The 25,323-nt window shown below is 47.6% G+C and overlaps 1 protein-coding gene across 3 annotated transcripts in view; it reads right to left on the bottom strand.

Moving 5' to 3' along the window:
• Window positions 1–25,323, bottom strand: part of GART (phosphoribosylglycinamide formyltransferase, phosphoribosylglycinamide synthetase, phosphoribosylaminoimidazole synthetase) — a 37,226-nt gene that overhangs the window by 9,048 nt on the left and 2,855 nt on the right. For 2 of the 3 annotated variants that reach the window (XM_036389287.2, XM_036389288.2), the window contains exons 2-17: window positions 23,244–23,577; window positions 18,921–19,069; window positions 13,966–14,061; window positions 13,224–13,398; window positions 12,481–12,592; window positions 11,245–11,313; window positions 10,385–10,510; window positions 9,762–9,849; window positions 9,295–9,380; window positions 8,560–8,728; window positions 7,810–8,041; window positions 4,676–4,770; window positions 3,657–3,766; window positions 2,759–2,957; window positions 1,463–1,711; window positions 988–1,140 (exon numbers count right to left, since the gene is read on the bottom strand). In XM_036389287.2, coding sequence (XP_036245180.1) covers window positions 988–1,140; window positions 1,463–1,711; window positions 2,759–2,957; window positions 3,657–3,766; window positions 4,676–4,770; window positions 7,810–8,041; window positions 8,560–8,728; window positions 9,295–9,380; window positions 9,762–9,849; window positions 10,385–10,510; window positions 11,245–11,313; window positions 12,481–12,592; window positions 13,224–13,398; window positions 13,966–14,061; window positions 18,921–19,069; window positions 23,244–23,290 — 2,155 coding nt within the window. In that variant the 5' untranslated portion in view covers window positions 23,291–23,577. The other variant, XM_036389289.2, reaches the window with a different exon arrangement.

Genomic DNA, 25,323 nt, shown 5'->3' with positions numbered 1-25,323 from the left:
CTGTCACAAAAATCCCCCAGTGCCCCAGCTCCAACCAGGTGAGGATGATTTACAGCAGCACAAAAATGCTTCTGGACAAGGCACAGGAAAGGAATTCCAAGGACAGGAAATTTCTTTCTTGTCATGTTCTCTTTGAAAATGGTTCTACCCCAATTTCTACAGATTCATGGAATCACAGAATGGTTTGGGTGGGAAGGGATAATTCCCAAGATCCCAGCCAGCCCTGCCCTCTGGCACTGGCAGCCATTCCCTGGGTGCTGTCCCTGCAGGCCTTGTCCCCAGTCCCTCTGCAGCTCTCCTGGAGCCCCTGCAGGCCCTGCCAGGGGCTCTGAGCTCTGCCTGGAGCTGCTCCTGTCCAGGCTGGACAATCCCAGCTCTCCCAGCCTGGCTCCAGGGCAGAGGTGCATATACACATAAACATTTATCAGTGGAGAAGTGGAAAATGATTTATGAGCAGTTTATGAGTTCAGAACTATTAATTCCTTATTTTATTGTACAACCCTGTGAGCTCTCACAACCTGTGCCAGCCTTTTCCCTCTCCATGCCTCACCTGCCCCAGCACTGAAACCCCTTTCCAGCACACCTGAGGGGAGAGGGCTGAGGATTAATGAAGCCAAACAGCAGGAGCTGTCCCTGAGCTCACAACCACCTCTGAATGCTAATTGAAAACTTCATGAGTGTCATTTAATTAGCAATAATTTCGTAGGGAATTGCAAATGGTGCAGCTGACTTGGGAATGCCGGTAAGGCTGTTTTCTTTCTGCAAGTGTCCTATGAAATCCAATCCCAAACACCCCCAGGGGAAGGAATTCAATGGGGAGCAGTCTTTCCACCACGAAGAGTTTTGACTGGCTCTGGTTCAGATACAAGGAAAAACCCAAACATTCCTAGACAGACACGTCCAGCTCCTACAGCACAGACCAGCTGCTGTGGGCACAGGCTTGCACAGCAAGGTCAGGATTTTTCCACAGCTTTCCTTCTCTCTCACCTAAAACGACACCCAGGGACTCTGGGAGGACTCTGGGGATGTTTTCCAGCAGGCCCCCTCCCGTGATGTGGGCGTAGGCTTTGACGTGGCCCGAGCGCAGCACAGGCAGCAGGGTCTTGCTGTAGAGCTTGGTTGGGGTCAGCAGCAGCTCTCCTGCCCAGGGGAGAGGGGAAAAGCATGGAGAGAAATGGGAATCAGTACAAAATGGGGGGAATCTCAAAATAGCAGTTTGGATAGTAATGAGCATTGTACTAGAGAGAAACACAAAGTTCTACCTTTTTCATTTTAGCCCACAATTAATTATTTATCCCCCTCCCTTTGTTTCTTCCCTGCACGTGTGACTCCCAGGAAAAGAAGAAGATGAAGACATGCTAAAGATGGAATGATTTTTTTTTTGGTGCCTGAGCAAAGTTTCAAAGGCCCAGAGAGAACTGCTGTGCCAGCTGTTGGGAGGAAGCTCAGGAGGAAGCAGTACCCAGAGTCTGATCCCCGGAGACACCGACGCGGGAGGAGAAATCCAGGGAGGACTTCTCCACGATCTTCCTGACGAGGCTGAAGCCGTTGCTGTGGACTCCAGAAGATGCCACCCCAATGACCACGTCCCCCTCAGTGATCCTGTCCAGCTGGGGCAGCATCTGCCCCCTCTCCACGGCCCCCACGGCGAAGCCGGCCAGGTCGTACTCGCCGGGGGGATACATGCCCGGCATCTCGGCCGTTTCTCCTCCTGGGGACCAAAACACAGCAGAGAGGTGCTGAAAAAGCCTGGCTTGGATCATGGAATCCCAGAATGGTTTGGCTTGGAAGGGATTTTAAAGCTCATCTCATTCCTGGTTTGGGTTGGAAGGGGTTTTAAAGCTCATCTCATTCCACCCTGGCATGGACACCTGCCACTGTCCCAGGTGCTCCCAGCCCCAGTGTCCAGCCTGGCCCTGGGCACTGCCAGGGATGCAGGGGCAGCCCCAGCTGCTCTGGGTAAAATTCTGCCTTTTTCTCTCCTCTTCCTACTTTGCACTCCCTGCCCTGTGCTCCAGCTTCACCTGCTTTTTTCAGTCCTGGGGTTTCAGCTGTATTTAATAAGGGCTGGCTGAAATGGAGGATGGAGAAGTGCTCAGCCACTCAACAATTAAATCCACAGATAATTGTGCAAAACCAGGCAAGAGATGAGCCCTCACCCCCTCACTATCAGTGGGGTGATGAGTTAAATTTGTTGAGCTGAAGGTTCAGCTCTTCCAGAAAGGCCTGTGAGGTTTGAAAGTCTTGAACTGGAGATAAAATCTTGACATTTTGGTGGTTTCATCACAAGGTCTCACCTAGCACAGACCTTGCTGCAGCATGAATGGGGTGATTATATTTGATAAATGCAGAGAACACCTTAAAACAAACATAAAGCTGACCAACAGCTCATGCAGGAAAAAAGTAAACCAGGGCATAAAGAGCTTCTTGTTTAAAGCTTATAAACAGACCCAAAATGACACCCACTGAGAAAGAACTTGTGTTCCTAACTTCCCTAAAATTTGGAAAAAAGGACAGAACCTTTTCTCAACATCTAACCTAAATCTGTACCTAAAACTAATCTAAATTTAACCTAAACTTTTAAAGTACTGTTTCTTTCCACTGTGATTCAGATCAAGTTCCCTGAAAGGAATGACATGGAACACTTTGCTTTTTTACTCCTCCCAGATTCTTCCACAGAGTAGGAAACCAACCACATTCAAACCAACTAAAAGACCTTGCAGAAGGTTTCTCAGATCCCCCTGAGAAGTGTTCCTACCCAAAAGAGCACATCCAGCTTTCCTGCAGGCATCAGCAATTCCTGCAATGACTCCCTGAGCCACATCCACGTCGAGTTTGCCGCAGGCAAAATAATCCAGGAAGAAGAGGGGCTCAGCTCCCTGGGCCAGGATGTCATTGACACACATGGCCACCAGGTCCTGCCCGATGGTGTCGTGTTTCTGGCACTCCTGAGCAATCTGCAAGACACGGGAGAAGCCTGGGATCAGCTCTGGGAGAAGCCTGGGATCAGCTCTGGGCCCCTGGAGCACAGGCAGGGTCTGCAAGGGACTGAAATCAGGAGCAGAGCCTGTGAGCAATGGACCAGAATCCCTCCAGGTGCTCTTTGAGGAGCAGCTTTGTTTATTATCCTCTCCTAACTCTCTTCAGGAATTATTCCTGTCTCCAATGGCAAATCCAAAAGGCACTGAGAAGGAAGCTGTGCTGCAAAAGGGCACAGCTTGGAGCCCAAACACAACAGCAAACCTGGGATTCAGTTTTTTCCCCCATCAATTAATCTTTTTTGAGGGTGGAGATGCTGCCTTTGTGAAACAAAATTCCTGATTATATTCTTAATATTAAAACCCAGTTATTTTAGGCATCTTATCAACTTCTGATATTTAGTGATGATATTATCATATCAACTTCTGATATTTAGTGATGATATTATCATATCAACTTCTGACAGTTGATATTATCATATCAGTTGATATTATCAGATATCAGCACATCTGGTAACTTACAGGTATTTCATTCTTTTGCCTGAAGAAGGGCAATTTCAGTTTCCATCCCTTTTTTATAAAGACCAATAGGTGTTTTTCCAGGACAACTGCTATTTTCTGACAGAACCTTTTCCCTTCTGTGCTGTTCCTCCTCCCTTGGGTGGATTTCCACCTTACCTTGAGTTTGGTGCCGACGCCGTCGGTTCCAGACACCAGGATGGGATCTCTGTAACCAGCTGCTTTCAGGTCAAAGAGCCCAGCAAACCCTCCAAGCTCTGCATTGCAGCCTGCCAGCCAGGAAAAGGAGAAACGGCCCAGCTTTACTCCCAGGGGCTTCCCCAGCATCTCCACCACAAATTCTCTCCAAGGTTTGGCAACACAACTTTGCTTTGTCACCAGGAAACTTTTCTCTGCCATTCAGAAGCTCTTCACTGAGGAGCCAACCTAATCTGCTTAGCTTGGCTTTGTCTTTTTAATTTATCATTAGCCTAAGCCTAAAAATCCCCAACTTTGTGACTGAGCAGTCAGTAATTCCTGGAACTGAGAGATTTCCCCTTCACTAAGTGTTCCTGTGAAACACAGGAGGAATTGTGGTGAGATTGTTGTACTGGTGTGAGAAAATCTCTATTTTTCCCTCTGTGTATACCTGACTTCATTAGAAGGTTGTCAGTTAATTTGAAATAAAAGGGCCACTTCATAAATGAATATTTTAAATCTGTCTGAAGAACTACAAGGACTTGCTAGAGCAAGATGGGCCTGAACCCCAAACCCAAGGGTGAATCCATGCTGATTCAACCAAGCAAAAGAGGTGGGTTCCACATCCATCTCAGGAATTCTACATCTCATAACCTTTCTAAACATTCATCCCCCCAAATGATGGAGTTCACTGTGCAGGAAATAATGGTCCATGGAATCAAACTCAGTACTTAATGGTGGAATTTTTGCTTGCATTTATCCTTACACAGTGCTGAACTGTGCCCTGTGACACTCCTGGCATTCAGGAGATGGAGCTCAGAGCCATTTGGGGGTTCCAAGCTGTGCATTTGCAATAAAATCACAGGCATTTGCTTCCCACAGGGTATTTTATGTCATCTAGAAACAGGCAGGACACATATATATGAGCTTTTGATCAAGATCAACTGGTAAAGCTCACTGCCAAGAAGTGACCAAAGCAGGAGCAAAGGTTCTTGTCTTACCTGACCTTGATGTGGCTGCAGCAAAGGGTTTGATCTTCTGCACCAAAGTGTTCCCTGCTTCAATGTCCACCCCACTGTTCTTGTAAGTCAGGCCTCTGGAAGAGTGGGGAGAAATGGGGTGGCAGCTGATTACTGCATGTATTTTCAAATGATATTTACTTCTTTACATCCCTGAGTGGGTGAACTGTGCAGAATCCCATCCTGCTGTCTGAGGAGGCACTGCCAGGAGCAGCAGGTGGGTAATTCCAGAGTGTTGAAGTTGGTATCAGAGCATTGGGATCACACAGTCAAATCCCAAAATAAAACCCCTGACAAGGTAAAACAGGCAGCAGAGACCTGATCTTGCAGGGTTTGAATCCATACAAGCCACGGAGTCCCAGCTGTGACTGATCCCCACCTTGTCCCCAGCCCAGGGCTCTGAGTGCCACCTCCAGGCCTTGAGGAGTCAGTGGGAAGGCTCCAAACCAAACCAAGCACAGCAGAAATGCACAGCTGGGTCAGAGCAGGACTGAGCTCAAGTCACTTTTCCACCCCCAAGGTGAATCAATAACCCCCAGGATCCTTCCAGGGTTTTCCAGCTGCAGCTTTGAGGTTGCCTCTCCTTGGCACTGCAATGATCCCACCTCAGAAGCAGCCATGCCTCTCTTACTTCAATGGGCTTTCTATTCAAGAATATAAAATATATTTCCTTCAAAAGACCCAGGTTCCTAAGGTGGGGCTCAGGAACCTGGAAGGAGATGTCAGCAAGCTCTGGGTGGGGTTTATGTAAGATCAGCAGCCTGGTACAAACGGGTGTCACCTGTGTGTCCCCACAGCTCCCTGGGACACGAAGCACCAGCTCATGTTTACAGAGGGACCTTTCCATTCTGGGGACAGGGATTTTAATGACTTTTCACTGCAGCAAACACAGCTCGTGCCAGTTGAGCAGTTGTTATTCCCAGGCTGTCAGTGCCATGAACCAGGTGCATCCCTATTTTAGATCCATCCCTGCTTTCTCTCTCCTATGGATGGGATTCAGCCTGAAGTTTAAATTCTGAGGGTGTTGATTAACAAGGACAAATACAACAAAACAACTGAAAGCCATTTAAAATTGACTCGGCTGAACAAAAAAATTCAGTTAATCCACAAAACCCATCTCAGGAACCAGGTCAAGAATTCAGCAAACACTGGAAAAGTCAGAGACAGACACAAATGCCTACAATTGCACTAAATGGAGTAAATATTTTTGTACTCTGCCTAGTAAATCTTATTTTAAGATGTGGGAGGGTTTTTTTAGGATCAAAGGTATTTCTGTTGTGAAGATCATTGCTGGAATATCTGGAATTGATAAAGACTCCAAGTGCCAGAAGAACTGGCCCAGGAGAAGCGTTGCCAGGAAAATCCAAAGGTGTCTGCACTCCCAGCATAGCCCTGCCCAAAAACTGGCAAGAAGACAAGAATTACCACAGGCAGCTGTGAATAAGACTCAAGGAAATATTGGCCTGCAACAACCCGAGATCAAAGTCAGCCCCTTTCAGTCTGAATATGATGAATGTCCACCAGATTTGCACCATGTTTTTAGGACTATTTAGAATTTGTTAATTTTTTTTTTTTGCTTTGATTCTTTAAATGAATCTTTAGTTCTTTAAATTTTCTGGAATACTTTTCATTAAGCATTCTGGCCATTTTCCTGAGGTGAAATGCCTCAGGACTGAATGCTGCCAGGCTGCCAGGAGGAGCTGAGCCCTGACTTCAGAGCCATCCCCCTTCCTCCACTGAGCCCCAAGGGGACTCTGGGGCTCTCCTGGGAGAGTGGAAGTTGTCCCTGCTATGGCAGGAACAGGATGAGCTTTAAGGTCCTTTCCAAGGCAGCCCAGTGTGGGGTTCTGGGGCTGCAGCCCCCCTGTGCTGCCCCTTCAGGAGCAGCCTCCAGGCAGTGCCAAATCCTCCAGGCAGCCATTCCTGCTGGCCCAGGGTGGGAGGGAACTGCTCCAAGAGCCTCCTCTCGCCTCGCTGACCTGGCTTTCTATTTTTCTGTTACAAATCCCAATTCCACCTTGTCACATCAATTTGTCAAGAGATGCAGAGCACCTGAGAGAGAAAGAAGACTAAATACCAACACCCTTGTTCTTTTAGGAAGTTTATTGACGATAATTTTACAAAATGCTAATCAGGATACACTGCCAGCAGCAACAGAACTGTCACTGATGTGTTTCCCAGCCTACAAAATAACCCCTTGGGAAAAGGTATGTTGGGAGCTTTTTGGAGCAGAGCAGTTTCTTATTAGGTAAAAATGAGTTTAAAAACTACAAGAAGCTTTCAGGAACATTAAAGAGACAACAAGACTCCCTACTATCAATAAACAAACCAAACAAACCCACACCCATATGATCTCCAGAGTCTTACAGTAAATACTGAGCCAATTAAAGGAATGAGAATGGAAAGAGGGGATGAATTCTACCCTGTGTTAGGCAGCTGTGCCAGTAAAATGTCAATCCCAACAAGGGAGGGGGTTCAAGGTGATTTTAACCATTTCTAAAAGCTAAAAAAGAACCAGTAAGCCAGCTTGAACTTTGTTAATATATAAAATCCCAGAATCTCGTCAGCTGGAAGGAACACACAGGAATGATGCAGTCCAAGCCCTGGCCCCGCACAGACACCCCAAAAATCCCACCCTTGGCATCCCTGGCAGAGCTGTCCAAACACTCCTGGAGCTCTGGCAGGCTGGGGCTGGGGCCACATTTCATGATATTAAATGATTTTTCATTTCATGATATTGAATATCAGACTTCTGGACAGGACAAAGCCAGAGCAAAAGTTGTGATCCAAAACAAACCTGGAGCAAATCTGTGATCCAAAACAAACCTGGAGCAAATCTGTGATCTAAAGCCCGAGAAGCAGAAGTTGACTTTCCCTAAACCAGATCATTCCTGTGTGCTTGTCACTGTAGTTTAACTCAGATTTAGGAGAGTAAGAACATCAGGCATTCAAAATATTCCTGCCTTGGCTGGTCTTGCTGACGCTGAGTACAAGGACGGGGTTCCAACTTGTCCAGAGTTACACAGAATATCAAGAGAATCATGAACAGCACCCAGGGATGTGCTTAGCTCCTTCTGACCCCCGTGACTGCCATTTCAGGGGCTGGGAATATCTACCTGGATTGCCTGAGGAAGGCTATGGCCCGGTGGCCGATGTCCCTCCTGAAGATGGCCCCCTGGAAGCGGATGGCAGCCACGCCCAGGTTGGCCGCCTGCAGCGCCGCGGGCAGGTCCTCCTTGATGGCCGTGACTGTGAGCACTCTGCCCCCGCTGGTGACCACCCTGCCATCCTTCAGGGCTGTGCCTGCGTGGAACACCTCCAGCCCCAGCTGCCTGGCCTTCGCCAGCCCTGTGGGTGGGGTGAAAGACATCAGCTCTTGGTTAGAACGCTCTCCGGGAGAGACCGAACACTTGTTGTCTGAAAACCACAGGCAAAGTCAGGGTGATCCTGCTGGGAAGTGGGAATAAATCTGTAAAAAATACCTCTGGGGGAGAGACAAGTCTAGCTGTGTGCTCAGGGATGTGGGAACAGACATTCAGTAGGCACACAACATCTGATTGCAGCTGGGGTTTTATGCCTCAGTGACAAACACCAGCACCAACGTGACCCAAGAGCCCTGATCAGAACCACCTGACTGCAGCAGGCATTAAATATCAATGCTGTGCCAATATCAAATAACAACAGCATGGAGAACTGGAAACACACCAAAATAAACTGAGATGTGTGAAAATTCAGCTGCTCTTGCTGACCCAGAAGCCAGGGTTTCTATGAATCTCAGTTCCATGATTCACCTTCATGCAGCAGCAGAGAACAGGGAGAGGCCAGGGGGGGAAGGAGCCTCCTGCAGCTCCTCCTGCTCCATTTACCTGTTATTTCCAAGCCCTTGGGATATGTCCCTGGGTAGCCTTGACTAGCCATGACCACAGTCACAGCTGCACTGTCCTCTCTCCAGGCTGGCATGGAGCTGGCCAACCTCCTGTTGATCACTGCCTGCATAACCTCGTACAGGTCACTCCTGAGCAGGGGCAGAATCACCTGCAGAACACACAGCAGCAAATCAAACCAGGTCATGTCTTCCCTGGCCTTGGAAAGACAATAATGCAGCTGGAAAAGCAGCATTAAACTTGCCCATATATTGTACTTCCACACACCAGACATGCAGTGGATAATCTGAGAGATAATCTTAAAAATACTCATCCTTGCAGAAAACTTCTGTGGGTAAAGGAATTGCTACATATGGAAAGGAAAGGGTGAGGACAAAGAACCTCATTTGTTCTGAAGAATAGAAATCAAGAGTTCTGTTCCACTTGTCAACAGGGAGCAAGGAAAAATCCAGAATCCATTCCAGAAAAGGACAGGGAAGTGCTGAGCTCTTCTCAAGCTGACCTTTGCAAAGGCCAGATTTGAGTCCAGCCTACTGAAATCCTCTCTGGAATGGAACAATTTCCTTACAGACCTTCTGCCTTGAACAAACAACCCAAATGTTTTAAATCTTGGTGATTTAAAATCCTGATTATTCACCCCAAATCTGGTTAACAACAGTGGTAGATGGTCACAGATTTTACTCCTCCCATAATGCCAAACTGTACAAAATGACTCACCTGACACTCTGGGTCACCAAATCTGCAGTTAAATTCCAGAACTTTGGGCCCATCTTTGGTGAGCATTAATCCAGCATAAAGCACACCTGGAACAAAACATGATACATAAAGATCTCTCAGGAACTCACTTGTTTTGAATCTGTTGATAACAGGGTTTAAAAGGCTGCCACCTGTGCTCAGTGAATTTGAGAAATGGTAACAATAAATCAGGCAGAAATAGCTGTCACAAATTTACAGCTTATTTTGGAACATCTTCCTTTCTGCTCCTCCTCACTTGAGGAATTATCCCCTTTTCATGACCTCTGTTGGTTTCCATGGACAATGAATCAAGGCTGGCACCAAACCCAGTTCCTCATAAATCAAAGCTGTTTCCCTTAACCTCCAGTGTGAGTCAGGATACAAAGAGGAAAAAGCAAAATAAAAGGCTGCTCTCCTCATGATTAAAGATCCCAAAGTTTTGTACATACCCACATAGGGGACTCCTTCTTTCCTCATGCCATCAACAGTCTTCTGAAGAACAGTCTCTCTGATTTTCTGCAGCAAATCTTTAGAAATCTGACAAAAAAGGATTGGAAATCAGTGTTTGTAAAAAGGGAGGGCTTGGCTTTGTGTTTTTAAGAGCCAAGCAGAATTCTTGGATGGTCTCTTACTCCAATGGAAAGCTAAGAATGTTTTTCTCTCTGTTTCTGCCAACAGAAGTTCCCTACCAAACAAACCCCAAACTACCTTAAGCCACAGCCAAAATTCACCATGAGCTTTGTTTGGCACCAAGCAAAACTGTGGCTTTAGGCCCTCGGTTCTGATGAGCAGCATTTCACAACTTCAATCCCAATCAGACACAAGGCTGCAGAAATAACACTGCCCACTTTGGAATTCCAGGTAATTCAGTGGAGATTCCCTCCTCTCCAGAGAGCTTTGTGGAGCTGTGGATTCACTTGGCCATGGCTGCTTTGGGCAGCAATCTCCATCCAGTAGAGCCCATTCCCTGCTGCTCCTCTGCTGGAATGAGCCATCCCCAGAGGCTCAGTGACAGCTGCAGTGAAACATCCCCTCCCAGTCCCTCTGCCCTTCCTCATCAGCCCTTCCTCACCTGAGGAGCAGGGGAATAAGCTCCCATCCCTCCTGTGTTGGGGCCCTCATCTCCATCCAGCAGCCTCTTGTGGTCCTGGGCTGGGGGCATGGGGGCAATGGTGACACCATCACTGAAACACAGGCACTGAAACAAGGACAACACTTAAAGTTCCTGGGATGGTTACAATTAAAGTGAAATTAGAGCTGGTTTTCAGTGTGACAGAAGGATATTGAAGAGGATAAACTCTGCCCCCCTGATAAAATAAATGATGGGGTTCAGAGCATTTGCTTTTTCCTCTGGAAGCAGGAACTCATTTTGTGTGACCTTCCTTCAGAAATCAATAAAAGCTAGAAAAATTATACCATCAGCAGTTGCACTTAGAAGAAACACTCAAAAGGTTTAAAAAAATAATTAAAACATTGCATGATGGAAATGACTTTTTCCTTTCCCCTCCCAGCCCTTGCACTGGAAGGAAGGAATTACATCCCTTTCAAAACTTCATTTTCCTTGCTGATAAAGCTATTTACTTGTGAAATATTCATAAATTATTTCTATAGCAGTTGTTTTTATCCTCAGTATCTTCAGAATAACAAAGCTGCTGGCATCTTCTGGAACTGGAGGATGTTGTGCACCCAAACTGGGTAATGTTGGACTAATGGAAGCAATACTCAAAACATTTTACAATGCTAATTATAAAACCAGCAAGGATCCAAAATAAGCCACAGCTGTCTCTAACCAATACAATTTTATTTATAAGCAGGGAATGGTTTTAATTTAACTGATGAAATCCTCCACTCTGTAGTGGAGTGAAGGCACTCAGTGAATCCCAAACAATTTAGAACAGGTAGAACCAAAGTGTTACAGTGAGATGCACTTACAGAAATTTCTTCTCCTTCAAGAAGTTCTTCAACAACAACAGTTTCCCCAGCTGTGCCAAAACTCTTATCCTACAGTGAAACAAAATCTCTTTAGTTCTGTTTCAGTTTTAAGCTACTGAAAATGCAACAAGAAATAGGAATTCATAATAGAGCCAAAAATGCAGCACAGGTTTGAGATGATGAATCCATTCTCCCCACCAGGGATGTCAGCACTGGTGAAATCCCTACTCCCCTCTTTGTTCTTAAATAAATGCAGGGTTTATTAGTGAGTATTTTGAAATGGCAGAGGGTATTTGTGATTACTGAGCAATTCCTCATGCTCTGCCTTCTGAAATCCATCCCAACAGCAGTGACAGCCAAGTCTCCAGTCTGCACGTTCACTGGATAAAAAAGTGCAATTTTATACAACACCTGGGAAGGGAGCAGGATTCTCACAGGCCAGTGCAATGTTTGCACACTGACTGCATATTCTGGATAATTAAGAAATTAAGAACAACCAGCCCACACTGCCAAGGTGATTTTGGGGGTCTCTAGAAATCTCTAACTCAGGTTTTTTTTGTAGAAGACATTGGGCCCTGCTCAGACATGAACTGTGCAGTGACCACAGACCCCCAAAATGTGACTGCAGCACCCAGGCCCTGGCCCCTGAAGCACAAGTGTGTCACAGAATGTGTCCCATGGATCAGCAGAGCTCCATGGAATTCCAGGGTGCTCTGGGGCTGACACCAGCTGAGGGCCTGACCTGGGAGCCTCAGCTCTGTGCTCCTCACTGGGCAGATAAAATTACTTCACTTGGCCTCACTTCAAATCTTGATGCTCCAAATACATCTGTGGAATATCCTTCCTCAGTGTGAACTTCACTTGGAATAATCCCAGAGAATCTGACTGCACATTGAAGTGCTGTGCTTGCTCCTAATGGTGCTTGTAAAGACCCACCTCAATCACTGAGGAGTTCACTGTGGCACCTGATGGACTGCAGGAGTCTCATAGAGTGAAAATAAAAGGAATTGCATATATAAATAAGTGAAATCAGGGGGGTTTTCATGAAGAATGGTTTTATTTTAGCCTACAGGAACTGCACCTCAAGCCATAAATCCAACAGATTTCCACAGCTGGCCAAATAAAAGGCTAAAAGGTTTGATGTCTCACAGCCACAACCCTGTTCCATGAAATAAGGAATTTCTGTGATGCTCTGAGGTGGTGAGGGGCTGGTTTGGTGTGAGACATTCCTCTCACCTGCATGATTTCAGTGACAGCTCTGCAGGCCTCCTCCTTGCTCGAAGCCACGATGACTCCTTTGCCAGCTGCCAGGCCACTGGCTTTGACAACCAAAGCAGGGAAGGTGGCACTGCCAAGGCACAGGACAGACACTCGACATCAACAGCCCTTGCAGGGACATTTTGAACATTTCAAGAGTTGAAAAATCAAAGTGCTTCTCAGTTTGCATGGCAACCTTATTGAGTAACACACAAATCACACCAGGCTCCTCTTGCTTTGCTCTGCCTGAGAAAGGTTCCTGCTTCTTTTCCCCACCAGGGAATTCCCTGACTGTTCATTACTGACTTCCATTTGGGAATTTCATCTGGGGTCACCTGGCTTGCACTGTGATGAGCAGATCATCAGTTGCTGAGTAATTCTCCAGGGTTTTTTTTGGTAGAGAAAAGGGATAAGAAGCCAGCACAGATGGTTCTGGCTGCTCCTGCCTTTCCCCAGCAGGCAGACTGACAAAAAAATAACAGCTTGTCCTACATTCTCCTGTGAACTGAACACTGAACCTGCATTCCATTTTAGAGCAGGAGGAACCATTTTTCTCTGACTTGCTGCAGTTTGAGAGAGTCATGGTAGGTGGTCCTTTGAAACCTTTGCAGATGTTCTATCCCAAAGGTATGGATACCTGAGCAATCATTGGATTGGTTTGGATACTGGTTTGGACATTTACACTGTCAGTAAGAATATGTCTAAAATGACCAGAAGTGTACCTGTTGATGAAGGCACATGCTGCTTTGGGATCAGTGAAGGATTTCCATCTGGCAGTGGGGATCTCATGACGATCCAGAAAGGCTTTGGTAAAGCTCTTACTGGACTCCAGCTGAGCTGCCTTTGCTGTGGGGCCAAAACACTTGACCCCAGCTGCTGTCAAGTCATCCACAATTCCTAAACACAAAACAAGTCATAAATCTCCAGATGATTTATGGGGGCCAGGCCAGCCAAGCTGCACTGATTCCTTGGAGCAGGAATGCCAGGAATAGAAGTCATCTGTGTCTGCAGTGCCTGCTTTCCTCACTGGAATCAGGAGCAGTAACCCTGCACCACTGCAGGCCCTCAGGATGTGCTGGCTTTGGGAAGGGATGACAATCCCCCCTTGGTTTATGACACCTTTGAGCTAAAAGTCAACATGAGTCTTTGGTGAAGATGCCAAAAGGTTTAAGCAGAAAAACTACCAGCATGTTTATAATTAGGTTTTTTTTTTTACCAAGACTCAAATTGTAATTATTTCAAACCATGAAAACTCGATAGGAAAACCAAAACTGGCTTTCTGGCTCACACACTACCCTTCAGAAATTCCTGTCCACCTCAGCACAACTGGATTTCAGGGAAACTGCTCCAGAGGATCTGTTTCCATTCAGACTGGAGACACTGCTGAGTGATGCACAGATGAGGACTAAAATTTACTTTTCTTCTAAATTCTGAAGGCTGTGATTTCCAGCTTGTGTCTCTTACCAGCAGCAAGAGGAACCTCAGGACCAACCACCACCAGCCTGACGTCCTGGTCCCTGCAGAACTGGGCAACAGCAGCGTGGTCACTGACTGGAACAGCTGTTGGAGACACAAACCAGGGAAAGATCCCATCCACAGGTGCTCCTCAGCACTGAGGCACCACAGAGCACTCCCCAGCCTCCCCTTCTGGGCTGCCAGGTCACTGGAAACCTGGAGGAGTGAGGCCCACACTGACAGAGACTCACCCAAAACACAGCCCCAAACCCCAGCAAAGGCTCTGGCTGGACATCCACTGTCAGAGCCATAAATCAGAGAACCCCAGAATCTCCTGAGCTGGAGGGACCCCCAGGGATCCCCCAGTGCCAGCCCTGCCCTGCCCAGAGCCCAGCAAGCCCAGCCTGGGCATCCCTGGCAGCGCTGGCCAAAGGCTCCTGGAGCTGTGGCAGCCTCGGGGCCTGTGCCCATTCCCTGGGCAGCCTGGGCAGTGCCAGCACCCTCTGGGCAAGGACCTTGCCCTGCTCTGCAGCCTGAGCTGGCCTGGCCCAGCCCCAGGCGCTCCCTGGTGCTGTCCCTGTCCCAGAGCAGAGCTCGGAGCTGTCCCTGCGCTGCCCCTCGGGAGGAGCTGCAGCCCCGGGGAGCTCTGAGCTCAGGCTGCTCCAGCCTGGGCTGCCCAGGCCACCTCGGGGGCCCCTCCTGACCCTTCCCCAGCCTCCACAGCCCTGTCAACCCACCTCGCTCTTGAGAGTGAGGAAAAAGGCTCTGGGATCCCCTGCTGCCAGCCAGCAAACTGGTCTGGCCCCTAGGAACAGCCCATTTGCCAGCACACAGCATTGCAAAGAAACCAAGAAAACAAAAAACTCTAAAGGAAAAAGAATATAATTTCTTTCCAGCGAGTCTCCTCCCTGAGGAGGGTCACCATGGAGCTTTACAGAGGTAAGACCAGGCTGGATGGGGCATGGAGCAGCCTGGGACACTGGAAGGTGTCCCTGCCAAGGGTGGCACTGGGTGGAGTTTAAGGTCCCTTCCACCACAAACCATTCCACAATTCTGTGGTTTTATGATCTTGGTGCCAGGAGGGTGTTGGGGATGAAACAAATGGCTGGTGGTAGAATTCCAACTCATCTTTTTTTTTCTTTCTTTCTGTAGTGCTACCTAAAAATTGCACTAAACTGAGCCCTCTGAAAGCAAGGGGAATCAGAACTTTTTGTTTTACGCGATGTTAAACTTCATTAAGAAGGACACTGTGCTGTCATTATGGCTGAGGAAATGTGGGCTTGGGCTGCTACAGCCATTATCTTTCCAAAACCAAACATTCAGTGTGATGACACTTGGAATGGCCCAAACTGTGCAAACAAATCAGAAGTCCTGCACCAAAGACAATAATGTCAACCCCGTGATCCAAGTTACGCAAAAGGCCCTGCAATTGCACTGCTTTCATCATGAATAAACAAAGCCAAGGTCTGCAGGCATGGGAGAAGAGAGACGAGCCCGGTGGGGATTGGCTGCTTGTGCAGGGAGGAGACTGCACACACCAGGGCACGGGGCTGGCAAGGGGAGCAAGGATCCAGGATCACCAGGGCTGGAAGAGCCCTCAGGATCAGCCAGTGCCACCCAGCATCAGCCCAAACCCTGTCCCCAGGGCCACATCCAGACACCTCTGGGACACTTCCAAGGCCTGACCACTCTGGCAGGGAAAAATTATTTCCAATCTCCAATCTGACCTCCCCTGGTGTAATTTAGGGCCATTTTCTCTTGTCCTTTCCCTTGGGACATGGCAATACACTGGGAGCTGATGGTCTCCTCCAGCCAGGTTCTGGGGAGTGATGAGAGAGGAGGGGGATGACAGGATTTGGTCAGTGCCACTGTGCTCCCCCTATTCTGGATGAATAAATTCATAGAATCATTGAACTCCAGACTGGTTTGGGCTGGAGGGACCTCACAGCCCACCCAGTGCCAGCCCTGCCATGGCAGGGACACCTCCCACTGTCCCAGGCTGCTCCAGCCCCAGTGTCCAGCCTGGCCTTGGGCACTGCCAGGGCCTGCCCATCCTGCCAGGGAACAATTCCTTCCCATAAACTTTCCTGATTCCACAACAGAATCTACATTTTGTTATAAATTTACCCTATTTTGTTATAAATTTACCCTAGGTGGGGTGGGGGAACACCCAGACAGAACACAAATAAAAATCCCCTCCTTGGCACCTCTTTCACAGCCCAAGTGTTTGGTTCCACCAGCTTCCATGTGCAGCTGATGCCAGTTGACTTCTGGCTCACCCAGAAGCACCACACACCTGTGCCAGGGCCTCCCCCACAGGGAACAGTTCCTCATTCCCAATATCCCATCCAGCCCTGCCCTCTGGCAGTGGGAAGCCATTTCCCCTGGTCCCTTTCCAAGCAGGAAAGGAGAGAGCCTGGAATTCACCCCAGATTTCTGGCTGCAGGTCTGATCTCATGGTATGAGCAGGGAGTGTGGCACAAGATTTACACGGTGGAGAAATGTCCTAACAACAAACAGGAAGGAACAAATCGTGTTGTTTATCCATGATTTTAACTTTCCTCCCAAATAGCCTTTTTCTTGGGTTGCTGGCTGAAAGGGGACGTTTCTGTAGCTGTGTTTGAGTGCTTGACACAACAGCTGAACATTGCTTTGGAACCAGACAGGAGGACCTTGGCCCAAGGATTTCAAAAAATTAAATTTCAGAGCACAAGTTACACTGAGAGGTAAAATGTGACAGAAGGAGGTGTCAGGATGGTGAAGTCCATTCACAGGCACACCTATCCATTCAGCAAGTCATTGTCTGTGCTTCTGCACCAAAACTGCCCAGATAATCCACCTGAATGAAATATAAACCTGTATTTAGGCACTCAAACTAAATCCACTTTATCGCTGGAAACAATTACCACCTCAGATCAATCACAAAAAAAAATTTCTTACTTGAATACAGACAAAGTTTGAAAGATTTAAGGTTATTTATAATTTTCAGCTCACTTTTTTGTGTTTCAGTAATCACCCAAGACCCAGAGCTGCAATCCTAATTAAAGGCAATTCCATGACCCACGATGGGAGGATGAACTCTCAGAGCCAAATCTTGATTATACCAAAAAAACCCCAAAACCAGGGAAGGAATTTCCCAGATATCCCAGCTATTGTTGCCCACACAACATCACAGGGCTCATGTGCTTCTGTCAGGCTCTTCCCCATTTTCCACCCTAAGTTAAATCAAGGCCCCAGTGACAGCACTGGAATTCCTGAACAGGTGAGACAAATTCTTTCCTTAAAAACCAACATAAGTCAAAGTCTTCATAAATTCTAGGCTCTTCCTGGGGTGGTGAAGATTTCTCTCCCAAAGCACAGGTGAGTCCATATGCAGAACAAAACAATTTATTCCTATGGAAATTTCATAGACCTGGCTCAAGATCAAGCATTTCCCACTAGTGGTGCAATGTTTTTTATGGAGTGAAAGAGAGAAAAATCCAGGGGGGGTTTAAAAAGGCACAGCTTGAAAAACAACCACATGAGTTCCCATTCCACAGGCCCTGCAGCCTGGCACTGACCCCACTTAGCACAAGGGTAAAGGGGATTTTTTGACTTTCTGATCTTGTCAAGCTCTCCCTTCCAGGCTCTCCTCAGAGGCCAAACAGAGCACAAAACTGGAGTGAGGAGCTCACTCATGAAGCTGAGACTGGACAAAGAAATTCAGGACAAAGTTGTTTCAAAGGCCTGTAATTAAGCATTCCAAGGGAATCCTATTCAATAATTACCTGCTGTACAAGGACCTGGCAGCACTCACATTTCCACAAGACAACAACACACAAAGCTACTCCCACAGCAGCACAGGTGCACAAAATGGATGTGTCTGATCCACGTTCCCCTGCACCTGAGGTACCTTGAACTCCACATCTTACCACATGTTCTGAAGGGAAAACTGAATTTTAGGAAGGTTAAAGCCCCCAAATCAGGAGCTGTTGTGTAAAGGACACAGGAATCTCTGTGGTCTGGACTGCTTCCCTGCGTGTCAGCTCCTCAGACCAGGCTTTTTTGAAATGCAGCTCCAAATTTTGGATGCTCAATTTGCAACATCTGCAACTTGATTTCTCAAAATTAATAACTATGAAAAGTCCCAATTACAGCCAGTCAGAGCTCCAACCAAGCAGGCAGTACACAGAGAAATATTTGAAGGTAACCTTGATTTCTTAAGGTCACTAAGACAAAGGAATGAATTTATGCTCCCAGTGACAGAGTGTTCTTGTCACAGGCTGTGGGGATCATGGGGTTTCAACACGCTTCTAAGAGCACAAGAGGGAATTTAGGTGGCAACCACAGCAACTGTCCTGAGCTGGATTCCCAGAGGAACAGCTCTGGCTGAATCCTCCAAAAGCAAACCTAAAGAATGAGACTTCACAGCTGAGATCTTATAAAATTAATTACACAACTTACACAAGGCTTTGTTCAAATATTTTTTTCTCTTCTTAACTGCATCTAAGATCTATTTCACATGCCCAAAACCTTAAAAAATGGTAATCCATCATCATCATCCATCATCAGTTTGTTTATGGATTATGTTGATTTATGGGGTGTTGTTTTAAAGATGAATTGGTTAAAGGTAAAAGTTGTTATTATTTATTTCCAAAATTAGTTCTTTTTTGGGAATAGAGATTTTTTGGGGGAGGGTATAGGATTTCTTTGTTTAAATTTCTTATGGGATTGTAGTTATATACATTAACCAATAAATCTTAAAATTAAAAAAAAGTGTTAATTAGGGAACCAAAACCACTACACAAAAATTAATATTTCCACTCAGCTTCAAACTAAAACCACCACAATCATCATCATGATGATTTCATTATCATCATTATCATCATCATCATCATCATCCTTTCACACTACCGGCTGTGATTTCAGCTCAGCAGCATCCTGGTTGAATGATCAAATTTAAAATTGGTCATTTTTGGTTTTACCTGAGTTGGAGATTTTCCCGTTGTCAGCTGTGCCTGCGTTTCCTGGAGCCACAAACACGTGTTTGACGTGGGGGGACTGGGCCAGCTTCCAGGCCAGGGCGTGCTCCCGGCCCCCGCTGCCGATCACCAGCACCCGCTCTGCCATGGCCCTGCAGGACACAGGAAAACACCTGGAATCAGCTGGGGAACGTGGGCAGAGCAAGAGCTTCAGGGACCATGGAGTGCTGGAGAACTTCAGCAGATACACACTAAACCCCACGGCTGAGCTGACCCAGGGCTGATGGCAGGAACCCGTCAGGAAAACCATCCTGGGCCCGACTGGAAACTGCTCCCACTGACACAGAAATCTGGGAGAGAGGAAAAAACCCTGCTGCGTGACCAGGCTGGGATTTGCAGCCTAGAGAATCACACTCCCAGGATGGTTTGGGTTGGAAAGGACCTTCAAGCCCATCCAGTGCCAGCCCTGCCATGGCAGGGACACCTTCCACTGTCCCAGGCTGCTCCAGCCCCAGTGTCCAGCCTGGCCTGGGACAGGGATGGGGAGTCCACAGCTGCTCTGAGCAACAATTCCCTGGAGAATCCAACCCTGCAATGGTCAAAGCCCTTCTGATGCACCCACGGGATGAACACAGAGTGCTTGGACTGGATGGGGCTGTTCAAGAGATTTTAGAGGCAATGACTGGAAAGCTCTGAACACCTCATGGAAAGGAAAGGCTCCAAGCAATGAGACAAGACAGTAAATTCCAGCTCTGGCTTTCCTTGGAGAGAAAAACCCCAATGCCAGCAACAGGTGGAATTAATAAAGGAGCTCACTCCCACAAGGTGGAGTGGGGTATCCACTGCACTCTCCCATTGCAGTGAGGTTTGGAAAAACACATGGACAATGTGCTGGCCAGTGGGAGCATGGTGATCACGTCATCCCTGGGTGTGCACAGCCAGCTTACGCACAGGGGGCTCACAGCAAAAGCACAGCGTGTTCTCTGAGAGCCAGGAAACCTCTGCTCCCTGACATTCACTGCCCTGGGTACTCTCACTTATTGACTGATGGAAGAGTTCACCTGCACTGAGAAAACCCACCAGAATTCAGAAAACAGGGAGGGAAGGATTCCAGGAAGGATTCCAGGAAGGAAGGAAGGAAGGAAGGATTCCAGAACTGAAGGTTTCCAGGAAGGAAGGATTCCAGGAAGGAAGGAAGGACATCTTTTATAAACTAATTATGTATGTCCTTATTTTGAGCTAAAATAATTGTCGCTATAGGACACAAAAGAACACACGCTCACACGGTTCTCAAGGTGAAAGAGAAAAAAAGGGCCGTTTATTTTCTGACTCCAACATTTATAGTTTTCCAAAAGTGACAGTGGATTGGAGGGTGACAGTGGCACCTCTCCAATGCCACTGGTCAAACCAACAGTCCATCAACTATCTCCTCCTCCATAAAGGAATGCAAAACAATGAGATATTTACAGAAAGTGTGTGAGAAAATTCACCACAAGAATGTCAACATCAGAAGGCTTAGAAAATCTTAAAAACCCAGGGTGACAAATAATAGTTTGGGTTGGGTTGGGAGGGACCTTAAAGCTCATCCCATTCCAACCTACCTACCATGGACAGGGACACCTCCCACTGTCCCCAGTGCCCAGCCTGGCCTTGGGCACTGCCAGGGATCCAGGGGCAGCCCCAGCTGCTCTGGGCACCCTGTGCCAGGGCCTGCCCACCCTGCCAGGGAACAATTCCTCATTGCCAAGATCCCACCCAGCCCTGCCCTCTGGCACTGGCAGCCATTCCCTGGGTGCTGTCCCTGCAGGCCTTGTCCCCAGTCCCTCTGCAGCTCTCCTGGAGCCCCTGCAGGCCCTGCCAGGGGCTCTGAGCTCTCCCTGGAGCTGCTCCTCTCCAGCTGAGCACCCCCAGCTCTCCCAGCCTGGCTGCAGGGATCAGCTCCCATTCTCCCACTGCTGGGGGGAGGAACAGAACCCAGAGGAGGGTTCAGGCCAAAAGGAGCCACGAGTGGCCCTGGTGTAATCCCAGCACACACAACACAGAGCCAGGGTCACCCTCCTCACACCGCCGGTCACTGACCCGCACGTGGCCAGGGCCCGGGTGAGCTCAGAGCCCCCTGTGCAGGAGGGTAAGAGGGGGTGACAACAACACAAAATCTATCTTAGAAAAGGGGAAAAAAACAAAACAAAACCCTGGAGATTTCTAAGGGAAAAGCAAAATGATCCAAAGCAGATTTTCAGATGAGGCAGCGATGTGCCTTGTCCTCACATCAGCTGCTGCAGCTTAACATGACTAAAGCTGCCTACGATGAGGCAAAATATCTGCATTAGGCAAAACATCCCAACAGAACAAAGTCAAAATAAATGTGGATAGAAGGATAAAATAGAGAAAATTAACACTGAGTTGTTTGCTATCAACTAAACATGCCAGATCTAATATTTAATGTTAGTTCCATGCTGGGGGAGACCAACAGGTTTCTAATCCAGTGTTAGACCAAATGTAGATATTGCAAAGTTACAGAGGTGTTTTAATTATAAACCTCCATGACTACTTGCAATAAAAAAGCTCAGGTTAGGCTAAAAATTATGAGTTATGATATAGATGTTTGGAAAACCACATGATGATCAACTTCTTTATATTACAACCCAAGCAAGAAGGGAAGGTAAAAGAATGAGGGATACAACAAAGGGGTGAATTAGATGAATAGATCAATATAACAGTAAGGTAGAAGAGCATTGATCACACAGCAGGCAGCTGTCTCCTTGAAGTTAAACGAGCATTGCCAGTGGTATCCAGAGCCAGTGGCCACTAAACTGTAGTTTTCAAGGCAAATTTTATCAATAATAAGTTGAACTATACACAACATGATTTTCCAGAAAAAAAAATTTAAAACTTTTAACTTTTAAAACGTTAAAAAATTTAAATTTTAAAACGCTAAAACTTGAAACCAGGATGATTTTAAACTACTCACTGTGTGCTATGTGTAGCAGGCTGAGGAGAGAAGGACTCAGGAGCTCAGAGGCACAAAGAGAGCAAAGATTGGCAGGCCCTGGTTAAAATGTCCCTGTCCCAACGCTCCCGCCCCACTGATGAGCCTGCAGGCAGCCAATGGAAGGAACTCCAGCCCTTCCAGCTGGGAACAGGGGACAGAAGCTTCCCTACAAGTGCTCTAGGAGTCAGGGGCAAAAGCTTTGCAGGACAGGAGCAACTTACCCTGTTGTTTCTAAACAGAGAAATAAATTCTGTCCCATCCCAGGTATTCTTTTTTTATAGTTAAAAACTGTTCATTACCCAGCTTGTGAACACTCTCTTTGTATCTAAAAATCAGGATCTACACTTTTGCAATCAATAAAAATTAGTGTATGTAATCAGCAGCATGATAAATAAGGGGTATGATGCAAATCATTATAGAATGTTTTGGGTTGGGAGAGACCTTTAAATCTCACCCCATCCCATCCCTGCCATGGCAGGGACACCTCCCACTGTCCCCAGTGCCCAGCCTGGCCTTGGGCACTGCCAGGGATGCAGGGGCAGCCCCAGCTGCTCTGGGCACCCTGTGCCAGGGCCTGCCCACCCTGCCAGGGAACAATTCCTCATTGCCAAGATCCCATCCAGCCCTGCCCTGCTTCATCCTAAGGCCCTTGTGAAATTCACACTCCACTAAGCCCACAGTGCTGATCAGCACAGCCTGACGAGCCAGTGACGCTGTGGCCACCTCAAGGGACTCACCATGATGGCAACTCACTCCAAGAGTCACCTCCTTCTCCTCCCTGAAGTAACACATTCTGGCACTACTGTCAGATGAAAGAATTCATCACATACAGGACAAAGCTTTCTGTGGGAGCAGTAAAAAGAACAAGCCATTGTCTGCTATTGTCAAATAATATTTGATTATTTTATATCAAAATGTGAGTGAAGATTAGGTTTCACACATTTGTTTTGAAGCTCAGTGTTATTTGTGCATCCCACTATGGTATCCTAGCAACTTTTATTTAGGAATGTGGCTTGAGAAGAAGTTGTGGTGGCAGTGCCAGTTTAGGAGGCTCAGATGTAGCCATGGCAGCCTCTGCTTTATTTTACACTACATTCAAAGATGTCATGGAGGCCACTCTGCTGCCCAACAGGACCTCGCTTTAAAAATGAAGATCCCAAGAGGCAACATTCTTTTTTATTTTTGTCACTAATCCAGCAGTCAAAAATTTGTTCCCTAAAAAGCTAAAGTCATTCACAAGGTAGATATTTACTCTGTGAGGACTATCATACCCCCAGGATTTTTGGAAGCAATGTGTGAAATCCTTAAGATTCCAAACTATGGGATGTCATTACCTTCTGCACCCATTGCCTGCTTTGGTAAAGAAGGAGGAGATGGACATTCAAAAGATGTTTTAAAATGAAGAAGAGACATTTCAGAAGAGGCTCTGTTGTTAGATCCTTATATGAAGTGAGAGCAGGAGAGAAGAAATGAGTTAATCACTCTGTGTGTCCAGGAGGAGAGGAGGCAAGGACAGAGTGGAGCCAAGGAGATTCCCAGAGCTTATCCTCGAGCATGTCAGGACAAAGGCAGCCGGCAGGAGCATCACCTCAGAGACCTTTATCCTCACTGCAGGAAGGCAGCTGGGGCTCACCAACAAACCAGGGAACTCTTCCTCACCAGCAGGGCCTGTGGAGCAGAGAAAACCCAGTGAGGGAGGCAAACCCCACAGTCCTGAGAGCCCTCCCACCCCAATCCCTGCACAGGACAGGCTCCAAACACAGGGAGCAGTGACAGGAGGCTACTCAGGTGCTGTCCCTTCCTCTGTCCCTTCCCAGGGACAGGAGCCACTGACCCTCCCAAACATACCCTGTGCACACACCTGGGGGTTACACTCAGCTCCTTGTCTGCTTTATGAACAGAACTCTCTAAGAAAACATAAACTCCTCAAGCAATTTATTCTCAGGTGTGATGCAAGGTACCTAAATATTCAATCTAAGCTGGGTGGAGTATTTTAATAAGGCAATGCCTTATCAGCTCACCCCAAACTACAGCAGGAAAGGTACAACTACAATCAGACCTCTGCACTCCAGCACAAACAGCAAACAACAGCTTCACACAGTGTATTTTTTTTTAATTAAGCTCCAGTGCTGTTGTTTTCCTCTGTGCTCCTCTGTGTCTTTGTTTGCCCAACACTGGGATTCAGGAAAACTCATGCAGGCATCCAAGTTTTTTTAGATCAAAGACATGGTCTTTGCCCAGAGTTTCTTAATTCAGGGCCAGGTTGGACAGGGCTTGGAGCAACCTGGTCTAGTGGAGGGTGTCCCTCAACAGAGCAAGGAGCTGGAACTGGATGAGCTCTGAGGTCCCTCCCAAGCCAGACCATCCTGGGAGGCAAAGACCTCCTACCCTTCTGAGAGCTGAGTCTGCAGAACAGCCCAGCACTTTCCCAAACACTACAGGCCCAAGCCCAGTGCCACTGTGAAGGCTCAAATCCACAACTTCCAGAGCTGGAGAGGAGCTCTCATCACTTGCCTTTGGACTAAAGGACAAGTTCATTTTTCCTCTTGCAGTTAGGCAGGAGAAGAAAAATAATTCTCACAGGAGATAGAAAAAAGCCCAAATTGGAAAGGCTGTGCAGTTCCCACCCCACTGAGGGCTGTGTGTTTCTCACCCTAGCAGTCTGAGCTGTTTATGAGTTTCAGGGTTTTTTTCATAGACTTATTAGATAAAAAAATCAAAAGGAGGGCTTGGAGAAGAAGCCCAAACTTGCAACTTGCTCCTCCCAACTTGAAACTTTCTCAACTTCAATTCCCTCCTAGGATCCACCCTGCCATCCTTTCCTCAGCTCCCAATCTCACCCACAGCCAGGCTGTGTGGCCCCAAACCCCCGTGGGCTGAACCCAGCTCTTGTGCCCTCTGAATGAGCCTCTCTGCCCATCCTGAGTGCCCCCAGAGCCTGGCAGGCAGGAGGGGAGCTCCGAGCCAGCCTCCCCAGGGATCTGTGCCAGCTGCTGGCCCCCGTTCAGGTGGGGATGCGCAAGCTGCAGGTTCAGCGACTGCGGGTGCACGGGGCTGAGCTGCCCTCGCCCGGGCCAGCTCCCCATTGGTCCCACCCCAACCTCTCCCCCTGCAGGCTCTCCTTCCCTCTCCTCCCGCCTGTGCCAAGGGATGTGGGCACCTGGAGCACGAGAGCAGTGCTGCAGAGCAGACACTGCGAGGGTAAGCAGGGCAGCAAAGTGAATGAGTCACTCTGGATATATACAGGAAATATTCCCAGCTGCTGAGCTGAGCTAACTCCTGGGGGCTGAAGGATCACCACAGCCAGGACAAGGGAAGTGCAGCACAAGGCAGCCAGGGAGGCTGAGAGAGCAAACCCAGCTGTGCCCTCGGGTCAGCCCGATGGACGGAGGGACCAGGACACACTCAAGTTTG

Source organism: Molothrus ater, chromosome 2 (assembly GCF_012460135.2).
Source record: "Molothrus ater isolate BHLD 08-10-18 breed brown headed cowbird chromosome 2, BPBGC_Mater_1.1, whole genome shotgun sequence".
NCBI classification, from domain to species: Eukaryota; Metazoa; Chordata; class Aves; order Passeriformes; family Icteridae; genus Molothrus; species Molothrus ater.
The sequence above is the reverse complement of the archived record's forward strand: the minus strand, read 5'-3'. Positions and strand labels throughout refer to the sequence as shown.